Source organism: Sinocyclocheilus anshuiensis, unplaced genomic scaffold (genome assembly GCF_001515605.1).
Source record: "Sinocyclocheilus anshuiensis isolate Anshui unplaced genomic scaffold, SAMN03320099.WGS_v1.1 scaffold889, whole genome shotgun sequence".
NCBI classification, from domain to species: domain Eukaryota; kingdom Metazoa; phylum Chordata; class Actinopteri; order Cypriniformes; family Cyprinidae; genus Sinocyclocheilus; species Sinocyclocheilus anshuiensis.
Genome location: NW_015554115.1, coordinates 97,932 through 114,052, shown reverse-complemented (window position 1 = coordinate 114,052; position 16,121 = coordinate 97,932). Strand labels below are relative to the sequence as shown.

The 16,121-nt window shown below is 40.1% G+C and overlaps 1 protein-coding gene across 1 annotated transcript in view; it reads left to right on the top strand.

Moving 5' to 3' along the window:
- The window catches only part of fbn2a (fibrillin 2a), a 138,544-nt gene that overhangs the window by 74,146 nt on the left and 48,277 nt on the right, over nucleotides 1-16,121 (top strand). Inside the window, 10 exon segments of the mRNA XM_016462171.1 lie at nucleotides 5,292-5,417; nucleotides 5,508-5,633; nucleotides 5,833-5,985; nucleotides 6,371-6,439; nucleotides 6,534-6,659; nucleotides 9,560-9,685; nucleotides 9,993-10,118; nucleotides 10,291-10,407; nucleotides 12,222-12,350; nucleotides 13,600-13,719. Coding sequence (XP_016317657.1) covers nucleotides 5,292-5,417; nucleotides 5,508-5,633; nucleotides 5,833-5,985; nucleotides 6,371-6,439; nucleotides 6,534-6,659; nucleotides 9,560-9,685; nucleotides 9,993-10,118; nucleotides 10,291-10,407; nucleotides 12,222-12,350; nucleotides 13,600-13,719 — 1,218 coding nt within the window.

Sequence of the window (16,121 nt, the reverse complement as noted above, 5' to 3'; positions counted from 1 at the left end):
GGGTCTGAGAGTAACGCAATTTCAATTCTCTGTGTGTATGTGCTGTACATGTGGAAGAATTGACAATAAAGCAGACTTGACTTGACTTGATCGTCTGTTTGATTACGTCTTTAATTGATTTTTCCCTACATTTTTGCCATATGTACATGAATTGATGTAGCGAGTACATCGGGTGTTATGGGAAGTGTTCCCGGTTCCGGTTGACCTAATTAATGCAGCCTAACAATCCTTTAAAATATTTGAATTATAGAAAAGTTATTGTGTGTTATGTGTATGCCAGGTTAAAGAGATGGGTCTTTAATCTAGATTTAAACTGACAGAGTGTGTCTGCCTCCCAAACAACGCTATGTAGATTGTTCCAGGTGTTGGGCGCTAAATAGGTAAAGGATCTGCTGCCCGCAGTTGATTTTGATATTCTAGGTATAATCAAATGGCTAGAGTTTTGAGATCACAGCAGACGTGAAGGACTATAATGCGATATGAGCTCGTTCAAGTACTGAGGAGCTAAACCATTCAGGGCTATATTAGTTATTAGCAGGATTTTAGAATGTATGAGAGGTTCAATAGGGAGCCAGTGCAGTGCTGACAGAACCAGGCTTCTGACATTGAGAACATATGTGGGAATTTAGATATATTTTTGAGAGAGAAAAATTCAGTTTTACAAATGTTAGAAATGTGGCTTTCAAATGAAATATTACTATCAAAAAGCACACCCAAGTTTCTAACTGACGACATGACTGACAGACGTCAAGTGTAAGACTGTGTTCTAGGTTATTATGTTTGGAGGTTTTTGGACCAGTAATTAGATTTTTTCCCCCGAGAATTTATTAGTAGGAAATTACTTGTCATCCAGTTTTTATGTCAGCTATGCATTCCGTTTTGTACATTTGTATGTTTCATCAGGTCGCGAAGAAATATAGTGCTGAGTATCATCTGCATAACAGTAAAAGCTAACACCATGTTTCTTAATGATATCTTCCAAGGGTAGCATGTACAGGATAAAAAGCAATGGTCCTAGTGTTAAGCCTCGTGGTACTCCATACTGAACTTGTGATCGATATGATAACTCTTCATTTACTGCTACAAATGATGGCCATCAGATAAGTAGGCTTTGAACCATGCCAATGCAATTCCACTAATGCCAATATGATTTTCAAGTTTATTTAACCCTCAAGCATACTTCGTTGGTCCTTCATGGACAAATTTGGGCACGAAGGTCTCAGGAGTGATACCATGTTTTTTTTGTTTTTTTTTTATAAATTTCATATCACTATCTTTGATAAAATAAAAACTGTCAATTTATGCAATTTTTTTGTGATTTTTGGTGTTTTTTTAATTTATTTATTTACTTCTGAAAGTACCATATTGTTATGTAAAATATGCTTATTTTATGTTATAATTAATATTTATTTTACTTCAGTAAAAAATTAATCAATCCAGTAAGTTCAGATCAAAAAATCAATCCAGTAAGTTCTGACAGCCAAAACCTAAAAATTGGTGTCATTGGTGACATCTGGTGACACATGATGGTATAAAAATATCAAAAATATCAATAGCTACTATTTGGCTGTAATACTCAATGGCTGCATATAAGCTGAAATCTATAAACCATTGTTGTAACGAACTTAACATCTTAAGTTTTGGATTTTATCACAAATTAAAATTGTAGAATAAAAAAATAAATAAATCATTTGAGTTGGGTGAGACTATACAAAGATGCCAAAATATGCTTACATATAAATCTGACCATGCTATAATGAAAAGACAAAATAGGAGACAGAGTAATCAAAAATGAATCGGCAATGAATCGCCTGCGATTTTGAACGCGATTTTGCATAGCTTGTCAGTGAACTACAGCTCTGTGTAGTAAATGCTGCTCCATCTGAAAGCACATGCTGGAGATTTACTGCTAATCACAGAACCGGTTTTACTGACGAGATGAGCATGAAAATCGCATTCGATTTTTTTTGTACAGCCCTACGCTCCTTCATCATATGAGTAAGTTTTTACAGAAGAGAAGAGTGGGCACTTGTGTCCTACTTCCTCATCTGTCGCCCTCTCCAGTACTTGGGGGTCATTACTTAGAGTGCAAGTGTTTCCCTTGCAGTATGTGAGGGAAGGGGTAGTTACAGAATAGGATGACTGGGCATGACCACCATTAGCATCCCACTTGCCTTTCTGTCACTCTCCTCCAATACTGTGAGTATGGATGTAGTATTAATGTGCTTCCCTTGTGAAAGAGAGGTGTGACGTGGGCCCTTTGGGGCTCGTCAAAGACCAGTCATGCTGCTGCATTCTGAATCTGATTGCGCATGATGGAAGTCCAGCCAGAAGAGCATTGCAGTAGTCCAGCCTAGAAATGACAAGGGTCTGAACAAGAAGTTGCACAGCATGCTCCGCTAGGAAGGCCTGATCTTCCTGGTGTTGTACAATGCAAACCTGCATGATCCAGCGTTTTTTCAATGTGTTTTTTTTCAGCTGGTCATCAAAACTTACACCAAGATTTTTGACTGAACCTGATGGGGTAATTGTTGATGAACCTAGCTGAATGGTGAAATCATGCTGTAGAGTCAGAGTGGCATGGAAGATGAGAAGTTCATTCTTTGCCAGGTTGAGCTGTAGGTGATGTTCTTTCATCCATGACGAGATGTCAGCCATGCAGCCTGAGATCCGTGCAGCTACCGTTGGATCGCCTGGTTGAAATGAAATATAGAGCTGTGTGTCATCAGCATTACAATGGTAGGAGAAACCATGTGCCTGTATGATGGATCCCAGTAATGTAGTGTATATGGAGAAGAGGAGGGGTCCAAGAACTGATCCCTGGGGAACCCCAGTGACCAGTTGATGTGCTTTGGATACCTCCCCTCCCCAGGCAACCCTAAAATACCTACCTGTGAGATAGGATTCAACCCAGTGAAGTGGAATCCCTGTGATGTCCAGTGATGACAGGATGGACAGAAGGATGACAGGACTGATGTTTCACAGTATCAAAAGTGGTAGATAGATCCAGCAGAATGAGAACTGATGATTTGGAATCAGCTTTTGCAATCCGCAAGGTTTCAGTGACTGGCAGTAACGCAGTCTCAGTTAAATGGACTTCTGAAGCCTGATTGGTTAAAATCCAGTTGGTTATTCTGTGAAATAAATAATGATACCTGGTTGAAAACAATTTGTTCAAGTGTTTTTTTCCATGAATCGGAGGAAAGAGGCAGGTCTGTTGCTATCTACAATTGAAGTCTTTAATGTAGGCTTTTTAAGCAGTTACTCAAGCCTGCTTGAATGCGGTGGGGAAAATGCCTGTGAGAAGAGATGTGTTGATGATATGTGTGAGTCCTGGTAAGAATGTTGGAGAGATTTCTCTGAGAAGGTGTGAGGGGATTGGGTCTAGAGGACAGGTTGTAAGATGGCTGGAAAGGAGAAGTTTGGAAACTTTAGCTTCAGTGGGACAGAAGGAGGAAATGGGAGTTTTAGCAGTGAATGTGGTTGGTTTGAGTTCCTGTGTGCGTGGAGATGAGAACTGACTGCTGATGGTTTTAGTTTTGTCTGTGAGGAATGTAGCAAAATCATCAGCTGTTAAAGAGGTGGTGGAGGCGGACAGAGGAGAGAATTTAATGTTTTGAAGTGATTACTTGTGTCTGAAGCGCTGTTGATCATGTTGTGAAAGTATGAAAATTTGGCAGTATGGACTTCAGCAGAGAAAGATGAAAGCAAAGACTGATACATAATCAGGTTCGATGGATCTTTTGATTTCCGCCATTTTCTCTCTACTGCCCTGAGTTTGGACCTATGTCTTTGTAGAACATCAGATAGCCAGGGGTTAGAAAGGGTAGCATGCACTGGCCTGGAAGAGAGAGGACATATATATCGTCTAGACAAGAAGTTAAAGTAGAGTATAAAGTGTCAGTTGCTGCATTCACATCCAGAGATGAGAAATGGGTGGGTGAGGGAAGAGAGGAAGACACCGGTAGAGTGAACGGTAGAGGGGTTGGTGGCACACTGGTAGTAAGATGTAGGTTAAATCAATGTAATAAATAAATGATCAGAGATGTGTAGGGGTTTTACCAAAAATGTTGTCTGCAATACAATTGTGTGTAAATTAAGTCAAGCTGATTCCTTGATTTGTGAGTGCTTGGGGTGGTAAGCTGTTTGAAATCAAATGAAGCTAGGAGTGAGTGGAAGTCTGCAGTGTAAGGCTTCTCCAGAAGGATGTTGAAGTCACCAAAGACTACAAGTGGACTGCCATCCTAAGGCAATGAGGACAGCAGCCCATCCAGCTCCTCTATAAAGGTGCCCAGTTGACCAGGAGGGCGATAAATTGCTACAACATGGAGTTTTATTGGAGCTGTTACCATAATAGCATGAGATTCAAAAGAGTTATTACTGCAAAGGGGAGAGTAGGTTGAGTATTTCCACTTGTTATAAATGAGGAGACCAGTACCCCCACCCCTCCCAACCTGACGGGGGGTGTGAGAGTTGTTACAGAGGACAGCAGGGGTTGTTGAGTCTTCTGGATGAATCTAGGTCTCAGTTAAGCCCAAGATACTAAGAGTAGACTGAGAAGCAGTTGCTGAAATGAAGTCTGCTTTGTTGACAGCTGACTGACAATTCCAGAGACCCACAGAAAAAGAGAGAGGTGCAGTAGAGGAGGTGCAGATAGGACACAGGTTAACAAGATTGCGTTGCCGTCTGCATTCGATGTTAGAGCGTTGTTGAGAGACAACAGGAATGTATTGTAAACATATGTGTGGAAAAGAGAGGGCAAAAAGGAGAGTGTGTAAGAAGGAAATTAAAATATACTTAAGTGCCTTGTCGGTGTCTTTGCTCGTCACTCAGGTAGAGTCGCAGGTCTTTGCCCGAGTCAGTCCAGACACGAGGAGGCTGAATAGGAGGGCTGAACGCTTCCCCTAATGCACAGATAACAAATAAATACACAACTTCTCGACTCTTGAGTGAAAATAGCTGTGGACACCTTCACGATTAGCACACCAAAAGGCTATAGCAGGCGAATGACTCAAATCGAAACTACTGTGGGACAGTTCACCATTTAAGTGCAGTAAACAAGCAATGCAAACATCAAAAGCTTCTTCTTAAACGATGGCTATTATTCTAATTACAAATAAGTGCAATCAAAACATAAATTATATGGAAAGAAGAAAAATAGGAATAAATAGTAAACTAAATAATCCTTCCAGTATAAAAAAAGTTATTGAGAACTCAATAAAAAGAGTACTGAGAACTCACATACTGCAAGGGAAAAATACACTCAGAAGTGTTTTTGTCTTTGGTGTCAGATATTGATGAATGTCAGGAGCTGCCCAGCCTGTGTCAAGGTGGAAACTGCATCAATACATTTGGAAGTTTCCAGTGTGACTGTCTGACTGGATACATCCTCAACAGGGACAGCCGCATGTGTGAGGGTGAGACAAGTGTCGCTATGGTCAAAAATACGTTTTGTCAGCTGAATGATCTTCAGAAAGGTGAGTTTGACTCTAAGCTATGTCTTTCAGATATTGATGAGTGTGTGCTCGGTTCAGGCGTTTGTGGCCCGGGCACCTGCTACAACACACTGGGAAATTACACATGTGTCTGCCCACACGACTACATGCCAGTGAACGGAGGACACAGCTGCATGGGTGCGTGAGGCAGAGTACTTCACATCCTCTGCTGTAGCAACTGATAAAGACAGTACAGTAAATTAAATGTTTAATAGTTTGAATAATAATAATAGCTTAATCATTTTTATCTACTTATGTGTGTTAGTGTACTTTATTTATGACTGTCTATTTTTTGAAGAATGCAAACTACTAAAATTGTAGGATTGTGTGTTTTTAGATATGAGAAAAAGTCTGTGTTACCGTAACTACAGTGGTAGTACCTGTGAAAACCAGCTCAACTTCAACACCACACAGAGATTGTGCTGCTGTGCCTGCAATGTGGGCAAAGCCTGGAACAAACCATGCCAGGCCTGTCCGAGCCCTGGCACAGGTGAACGCACGCATTTACTTAATGTGACTGTAATGTTTTTTAAAGACACACAAACCCTAATTTTCAAAGAACAATATTATAATTTATGAATAACTTCATTTCTTGACATTCCTGAATGTCCTCATACAGAAAGTTTCCCTTTCATATCTGTCAGTAGCCAATGCTATGAGAACTGCAGGAATGATGACCCCTCAAGCCCGTCAAGGTGCAGGATTAAAGTCTATTGAGTCTATTGAGGCTCCCATTGTGTCAATCTCATTCCTTAATTGATAGAATCGGGGCTAAAAGAATAATACAGACCTTTTGTTAGATTCAAATTCTGGGGACAGTTGTGTTTCTGAACTATAGCTGAGCCCATATGCAAACATTCTCTCTATGTTTCTAGTTGACTATAGAAGTCTTTGTGGCAGTGTGACCGGGTTCAGGATTGACATTGAAACTGGAAAGCCGAAAGGTAAAGACAAATTTCGCAGTCAGAGAAATTTCGTTAGAAATGGTAGGAATTGTTTTTACTTCATGTTTAATGGTTTTTGATCTGATCTTTTCAGATATTAATGAATGTCATGAAATCCCAGGCGTCTGTGCTCATGGTGTGTGTATAAACCATGTGGGCAGTTTCAACTGCGAGTGTCCCACAGGCTTCATTTACAGTGATCTGCTGCTCGTCTGTGAAGGTCTGATGGCTACTTTCTCTGTATTCACACAGAATACATTTTTGTAATGTAACATATACTGAATTCTAAAGAGCGGAGAGCTGTAATTCTTGTTTTGAAAAAAAGAAAAAAAACATGACATGCTCTCTGTTGTTAGTGTGTTTTTTTAGGTCATTGTTTTATGAGTGATTATGTGTGTTTGTTGCTATTGTGAAAGAATAACTTGATTTAAGACACTTAGGGCCAGATTAACTAACAGCTTGCGTCCGCGCAAACCGTCTTTTGGCGTTATAATAGAACTGTCAAGATTTACTAAAGACGCACAGTGAAGAATTAGCGCTAAAAAGACGTGGACACAGTTATTTTTGCAGCTGACCTTATTGAATATGCATTTGTAGGAGTTTCCCTTTCAGACGCAAAATTTATGGGAGGAGAGTATTAAAATGAATCACGCAACACGATTTACTATCGTTTGAGCTTGTCAAATTACTGGTATTTGCACCATTATTTAACGCTCCTAAAATGCATGTCTTAAAGCAGACGCTAATTTGCGCTGCTCTTAGTAGATTGTGTTGGTCATTATGGAAATGATCTGGCTGCGTCTGTGTTCGTTAATTTGCGCTTTGTCAGTAAATCACCTGCAGAAATTTCCACTCCCATTAGCGCTTTTTTGGAATTGCGCTCTTACGCTAATTTGCCATTTAGTAAATCTGGCCCTTACAATATGAAGTGGTTTGGTAGTTTAAGTGCATTTTGGATGTGAAATTTACTGCTGTGCCAAGCTTAAGGTTGGTAAGGAAAACTGTGTGAAAAGTTGTGAAAAAATGACCTATGACCCACTTTTAGAGTCAGAAGCTTGACAGGTGCTGACTGTAGTGGTTCAAAAGGGCCAACCAGACCCTCAAGCACTACAGCTAAGTCCCAAGAAAGGACCCTCACTCTGGTGGGCGGCCTCAACCACTTAGCTCCATGAATGAAGTGAGTGACTAGAGGGTGTTTTCCTACAGAGACCCCGTCAATCAGAGTGTGGCAAGCTGAATAGCGGACATGTGCCTGAGGACAGTTTTTCTTGCAGGAACTCCAACACTGAAACAACTTAGCAGTGAGCTGGGTCTGCACGGCATGTCATACACCAAATTTCAAAAACATTTCACGTGAGGGCATAACTTCTTCCAGTGGAGGGAGCCCTAGCATTTAGAATAGTCTGCACTACATCAGCTGGAAGCCCAGCATCTCTTAGTTGGTCCCCCTCAGAGGCCAAACACGAAGGTTCCAGGATTCCCGGAAGCAGAGCGATCGGGGAAAATGTGTTGGGGCACACCCCCACAGTCCTGGGCACGTCAGCCTCAGGACTTCTTCTTGGCCACAATGATGGATCCTTTCCGGCTTCCTACTGGGTTGCAACCCAATCTCTGTGAGGGTGCGCACGACTCGCCACGCTCTGGTTTTGTTCTTCTCTCTGCAGAGGAGCCGGCCTGACCCCTGAGCATGGCGGGGGAAAAACTTATTGAAAGCCTCTGCTAGTCTTTTGGCCTCCCAGAACCTACTGACGAATGTATTAACGGAGCTACCAAATAGGCTGGAAGGCGACACGGGGGCATCAAGGAAGAATATCTTTTACCTCCCTCTCCTTGATACCTGTGAGGTTGAACCACAGATGCCTCTCCGTAGTAACCAAAGCAGCCATTAAACGATGGTGCTGGCCGTTTGCTTGGTCGCACGGAGAGACAGATCTGTGGCCAGGCACAGCTCTGAAAATGCCTCCTCACTAATGAGTGAGAAAACACATCATGGAGATCAGCAAAAAGGGGAGAGACCGACATAGATGGATGTAATCTGTCATCCAGCTTGGAGGTTCTAGGTTCTCTTGCTCCTGTGGCCAGTCTAATTTAAACCTGGACACCACACGAGTCACCACCGCGAGTAACTCCTCAAATGCTTTGTCATCGTGTGAGAAGCAGTGCTTTCAACTTCCATATTGCCGGAAGCAAGAGAACCCATGTCCTCAGCTCGCTCTGAAGAAGTGCAGGAGCACGCTTCAGCAGCAGGCGCAAGATCATCATGATCTGGCGAGAGCATAAGAGAAAGGGATGTGCCCGTCTCTCAGCTCTCAGCCAGCTCGATATGCGAGCCCCATGATCTTAGCGAGGATGCAGAGTCTAGCCCCTCCTGAAAGAAAACGAATCTAGAGTGGTGCACTCTGATGGGCAATAAAAGCTTAAAGCTTTTAGAATACTTTAGAGTCATATATTTTTTTTTCTTTGGAAAAGCTGAATCCTGCTCTTAACGTAACAGCAGCACACATAGAACACACAGCACACAATGCAGTCTCTAAAGACAAAGAAACCCAATGGCGCATCCATTTCATATCTATTTTTAGCCTCTCACAAGCACACGTTTCAGTGACGTCACTGACAGAGGTTATTTAAGCCAAATCCTTATCGTGTTTCCCACACATGCTTCACAACCGGTCAAACTTGTTTGTAACTTCATTCTAATGTTAGCGAATTTCTAAATTAGCAATGGTGTGTCTGAGATCAGTCATTTGCATAAAACTTGTCAAATCATCTCCATATAAGGGGTTCTGGTACAACCTTTCCTCCACAGCCTTTTGTCACTCTCAGAAAACACGTAATGCTCTCTAAAGAGCCTGAGAGCACCTATAGCAAGATCCTCCGGCAATGCCAAGCATGCTGTCCTCGAAACTAGTCTTAACACAATTTAAAAAACAAGCAGAGTACGTGATTTTGTGTACGTGTTGTTTATTCATAAATGTAGAATAGATTTTAGTATGTAAAGTATTGGTTAATCATGATTTGTTCATGAAAGTGTCTGTATGCAGATTTCACGCTCAAATGTATTCATACGCATGGTTAGTGAATAAGACGCACTGTTTATTTAATGTGTGTTTGTGTGTTCAGACATTGATGAATGCAGCAGTGGAGAGCTTGTGTGTCAGAGAAATGCAGACTGCATCAACCGGCCGGGCAGCTATCAGTGTGAATGTTCTGATGGGTATATACTCACACCTAACGGAAACTGCGCTGGTGAGTGGCTACAGACACTATCACTGTTTGTGGACTGTGCATTAGTTTTTGTAACATTAAAACACACACATGCAGAAAACCCAAGCAGTGGGAAATATTTCCAAAAGCTACACATTTTCTAGACTTTAAATGGTGTAGGCCTAAATCACAACGTTATGATGTCTGTGAGTGAAGGCATACTCTCATAGTTTCTAAATGTCTCAAATTAATTATAATTGTCTTACCAAAGAACTGTGAGCGTTTGGATTAACAAGTATTGAAACTCAGTGATTTGAGTCTTACATAGCAATCTCTGTGTGATTTTCAGACCGTAACGAGTGTGTGGAGGCACCCAGCATGTGTCGTCATGGTGACTGTGTGGACTTTCCAGGAGGATACGAGTGTGTGTGTCACGCCGGCTTTACTGCAACACAAAACCGCAGGATGTGTGTAGGTAAGAGCTCCTCAAATCTGTATCAGAACTACTCCATCATTACCAGTGTTCGGTAGGCCACTCTATGAAGGCTATGTTCAAACAAAGTGTGGTTCACATCAGAGATGGTGTATTTCACTCAAAGCACTTGCCTGTGAAAGGTGTTTATAGTGGGTGTTTTTATCTTCTGTAGATGTTAATGAATGTTCACACCAGCCGTGTGGGAATGGCACATGTACAAACTCTATTGGCTCATTTAACTGTATCTGTCATCAAGGATTTGAGCTAGCCAGTAATAGCTACTGTACAGGTAATGGTGTTGTTCCCTTAAACGTTTTTTTTTTTTGTGTATAGTCATATTTTATAATGTGGATTTGTACATTTGAATGTTCTTTGGTAACACTTTACAATAAGGTCTCTTTAGTTAAGTAAGGCATCCAGACAGATGTTATCGCAGAAATAACCCCAACAGGGTGATCAGGACCCCGACACAAAGTGATAACAACTGGCTGGATGTACATTATCCCGCTTATTACACGACTACTTGCCACAAATGTAAATAATTGTAAAGTCATTTCTTTCTTCCAAAACTGTTGAAAAACTAATCCATGCCTTTATCTCTTCCAGGCTGGATTACTGTAATTCTCTTTATTTAGGGATTAGCCAATCAGCACCGTCCCGATTACAGTTAGTTCAAAATGTGGCAGCTAGACTCCTGACTGGTGTTCAAAAACGGGACCTTATCACTCCAGTTTTACGTTCCCTGCACTGGTTGCCAGTGTGCTACAGAGTAGATTTTAAAATATTATTTCTTGTCTTCAAATCATTAAATGGTATGGCGCCATCATACCTTTCTGACTTACTGACTGAGCATCATCCAACCAGAGACTGTTGTTCATCCCTAGGTGGAGGTACAAATGTAGAGGTGACTGTGCTCTCTCTGTAGCTGCCCCCAGACTCTGGAATGACTTGTCCATTTCTATCAGACTTGCTCCCTCTGGATCTTTTTTAAGTCCAATCTAAAAACCTATTTGTTCTTGATAAGGTTTTATTGTTTACATTTTTTAGTAATGTGTTTGTTTTTTATTATTTTTGTTGTAAAGCACATTGGACAACTTGAGTTGCATTTAATGGTGCTATATAAATAAAAATGCCATTGCCATTAAAATAATTAGACATTTTTATTAGCTCTTTAAATGCAAAGCTTCCTCAAAGAAAAACAATTCCTAGCCAAGACGAAGTTCTGGCACATTTAAGGCATAATGTACGGTCACATTACTAACTACACAGCTTTTCTCCACATAAATAAAGACGAGGACATAAAATGATATTTGAGAAGAAAGTGTTTAAAAATCTTACCCATCTATTATCTTAAATCCATGACAGTGTACAAAACAATCGTTCTGGCAACAAGACAAACACTTTTAAATATTACTGCAAGGCAACTATTAATACTGAAGTCCTCTGGATTCATTTTACAGTAAATACAGATGATAACTGAGGGACAAGATGATAGCCATTGTGTTTGAATGAAACAAAAGAGTATGATGTGAGAGAAATGAAAGAAGCACCAGCCTCAAATACCTGTATTAGTGTGGTTTATTCGCCATTGCTAATGACGGCAGTTATAACACACCCATGAATGTCGTGACTGACCAATCAAAATCAAGTATTCCAGAGAACTGTGTACTGTAATAACATTAGTTAATGCATTAATTAACATTAAGCAGTACATATGTTAACAGTATTTATTAATCATTAATGTTCATTAAAAACAAAATACAACTATTAAAATACAACTATCCATCATTAGTCCATGTTAGTTTAGCATAAACAAAGATTAATAAATGCTTTAGAAGTATTTTTCATTGTTAGTTCATATCCACTAATGCTGTTAACCAGTGTAAACAAATGGAGCCGTATTGTAAAGTATTACCTGTTCATTTGTTGATTTCATGTTAAAAATCTGCTTACTCTCTATGATTGATTTAGTTATTTTTTCATTTGTCTAGAAATGATCTAAAGCGATCTCACTTACCTTCACTGCGTAAAGGGTTTTTGAAATATGATCAGCTAGTAGTTGATGAATCTTCTGAATGTCTTCTGCTCTCATGCCGTCTCTAGATATTGACGAGTGTGCAGTTTTTCACTCTCAGCTCTGCAGGAATGGCCGCTGTGTTAATAATGTCGGCTCCTTCCAGTGCCTCTGTAGAGAGGGCTATGAGCTCACTCGTGATGGAAAGAGCTGTATAGGTAAACTATTATTTACTTCATTCTCAAGTGTTGTTAACTGTTTAGACTGAACTATCCATCTGAGACTGCAGTAGGGTAGACAGAGAAAGCTGGAACATGTTTTGCCACACAAACAATTGCAACTTATTACATCATTTTTATGTGATTTCTATTTTATTTGGTTACTAATAGAGATCCACAGTTCATAAATACAAGAAGTAATTTTGTTGTACCCAAGTCGGGTACAGTTGAAACAGTCATTTTTAATACTCGAGAGAAGCCTAACCACCTAATTTCAATTTAAAATGTCTTGAAAGATACAAAAAATGACTTGATTTCAGCTCTTCATTTTATTCCTGTTCTTCATTATATACAACTGATAATTTGCTGCTCAAGAGCAGAACATCTAAGAGTTCAATAGCCCACAGTTCATCAGTAAATCACTGATCAGTTAAGATTAAAAATTCAGATTAGGAATAATAAATCTCTAAAACATTGATCACTTAAGAACAAGTATGTGACTGTAAAAACAAATAACATTCATATTCATATTCAGTGAGTAACATGTGCATTAATCAGATTACTTTTACTCAGTTCCGTCAGTTAACTGAGTAAAAGTACTGTTAGTTAAGTGTGGCGTGAGATGCAGTTGTGTGACACAAAAGGATTCTACAGCTGGTACCGTTGATGCCGTGTGTCTCATCTGTACCCCGCTGACCACCCCACACATCTCTCTAAATCGCACAATAACCCTGAAAGGCACCATGTTTTGACAGACTAAAGTCCACAATATCACCTGACAGGAAGCATCTCGCTGTTAAAGGCAGATGAAGTTAAATTCTTATCCCTAAAAATAGACTTTGTTCAATCAATATCTTTGGATTAGAAAACCGTACACCCTTTAAATGTTCCCCGATGGAAGAGGACACAACTATGCGTGTGTGGAGCAAAATACATAGATCTCACACAAGTTATTAAATGTGATTCAACTGTCATGTGTGGTCTACCCCAATGTATTTCTCCTCTTATTCATATTTATCAGACACTTTTATCCAGAGCCACTTACAAATGAGAAATTCTCATAGATTAATAGGGTTGGAACTTCCATTATTTACCAGTTTTGTTCATTTGAAATAAAAATGCTAACAAATGATATGATGTAGATATTCAGTGTAATTATACAGTATTATTTTGTTCTTGGATTTATAGTCCTATATTATAGGAGTCCTATAGTATCATAACTGTCTGCCTTGTTTTTTGATAAATGCAGATGTTAATGAGTGTAAATTGAATCATGGGATATGTGCTCCTGGAACGTGTGTGAATCTGGATGGTTCTTTCAGATGTGTCTGTCCTGATGGGTATATTGTCCACAATGAGCACTGTGTAGGTAAGAGCACCACTTCAAATGCCCACCAAGAGATTACAGTATACAGCAGAAATGAGTTCACCCCTGTGCAACATCACTAAAATATCAAACGGCTCAAAATTAAATCACCTCTCAATAATTGCATTATTTAAAAATACTATATTGAACTACTACTACTATATTTTAGGGAGTACAGGCCCCAAAGTAAAAACACAAGCGAATACATGAGTGATCACATACAAAAACCTGTGATCAGTGAAACAAAAACATTTGAAACACCAGAACTTTCTCATTTTGGAGCCTATTGGCCGTGTCTGCATAGACAGGAATTGTTAGACTTCTCAGAGATGGAAGATGGAGGATTCAAGAAGATCGGTGACCCACTGAAAATGAGTAGAAATACAGTATTGCACCAGTAATCTAGAGGTACAGAATGAGCCAAAGTACCACTAATCAGAACTGTAGTGGCCGTTCTGCGCTACTTTCACAATTATCTAAAAATTACACAAGAGTATGTTGCCTGACTTGAATCCAATAAAACATACAAGATTTGAATCTCAGTAATGAAAGCTGTACTGACTTTTTGTTAAATGAAGTTCCTCTTGTGGGGTCTGAATTGCTAATATAGTAAATCTAAACTGTTTTTAATTTTACATAGGCACATACTGTATACTCTACTCTTCAAGTCAAGTCAAGTCACCTTTATTTGTATAGCGCTTTATACGAAACTGATTGTGCCAAAGCAGCTTTGCAGTGCCAAACAGGAAAATAGTTTGTCAATAATGCAAGAAGACAATAACAGAGTCATTTTTCCAGCTAAAGTCAGTTCATTGATGATTCAGTGATGTCATCATCCAGTTCAGCTCTCTTCCAATAGTGTCTGTGCAATCAGTCAAGCGTCCCCAACTAAGCAAGCTAAAGGAACCAAAACTCCATCGCTGACAGAAATGGAGAAAAAACCTTGGGAGAAACCAGGCTCAGTCGGGGGCCCAGTTCTCCTCTGGCCAGACAAAACCAGCATGACGTGGTTTAATTCCAGCCTGTAACACAGGTGCAGAGGACTTGTCTGGTTCTGGTGATCTTGTGCTGATGGTCGTCGAGGTGTTGAGGTCTTCACAGGGGACGCTGACATTTAGGGCTGTAGAGCTCATCTCTAGGTACAGAGGGCTTGTCTGTTTCCCGTGGTCTTGTGCCAATGGTCGTCGAGGTGCTGAGGTCTTCGCAGGGGGATCTGTCTCTGGGACTAATCTAGTTGACATGGTCTCCGCTGACATTCAAGGCTGTAGAGGTCATCTCCAGGGGCCTCATTTATAAAATGTTCTGTATAAACCGTCCTAAATTTGTTCTAAGATAATTTCTCAAAAGTGCGTAAGTGCAATTCAGAGAAAACGAACGTGCGCACAAAAACACGCGCGTACGCCTCTCTTCCAGATGTGACATTTATAAATAGCAAATGATCTTGAAAAAGTGCGCAGCTGACTGGTGTCAGATCTCCGCCTTGTAAACGCCCCCTAATTAATATCATTACCATATAAAAGAGCACACGCCAATATCTGAATTTCTATGCTTGAGAATGACGAGCACAAAGACACAAAAACTTTACTGAGTCTGAAATTGAGGTGCTGCTGGCGGAGGTAGAGGTTCGTGAGGGGACGCTTTTTATATAATAATGTGTAATTATTCTGTGGACAAACAATGAGTGTCTCGTTCCCTACTCAGGGAACCATGGTTACATAAGTAACCTGAGACGGTTTCAAAAAGTAAGAATAAACTATGAATTCAAGCTAAATTTTCAGTCATCTTATAAAAAGTGAGACATCTTACTTCTAAAATCACTTGCTATGACAACTAATAAAAAGTTTAATATTACGAAATTCTTGCAAAACTTTAAAAAACATTATTGAAAGAAAAATTGGACGTTTCTGTCAGGGTTGCACTACTGTGAGGAGCTAGGAGACGAGGCGTAAACTCAAACTAAGGTCTTTAATCACGATAATCCAAGGGGTAACACAGGGCAGGCAACCAAACATGGGGCAGACTACACTTTAAATACATAACATAACAAGATAATTAAAAAGACACAGGTGAATCAGATAACACAACCAGACAAGGGAAAAACTAGGTCACTGGGAGCAAAAACACCGACAGTCCAGTCCGACAGTTTCATATCATAATAAAATAAATTATTAAATGAGAACACGTCATCCTCTTCTTCGTCTTCACTGACTGTTGTTTGAAGTGTGCATTTCTGTGGTAAAAGCGATCTCTATTCATATCATTATGGCGAGCACTAGCAAAGCGTTTGCAGGATGTGTGCATCCGTGTTTTCGTTATTTGACATCTGATGACACACGCGATCTATGCGTTGTTTGTTTGGGCGAAGAGCATGCACGCGATGTCCTCGAGGGGGCAATCGGCGTGCA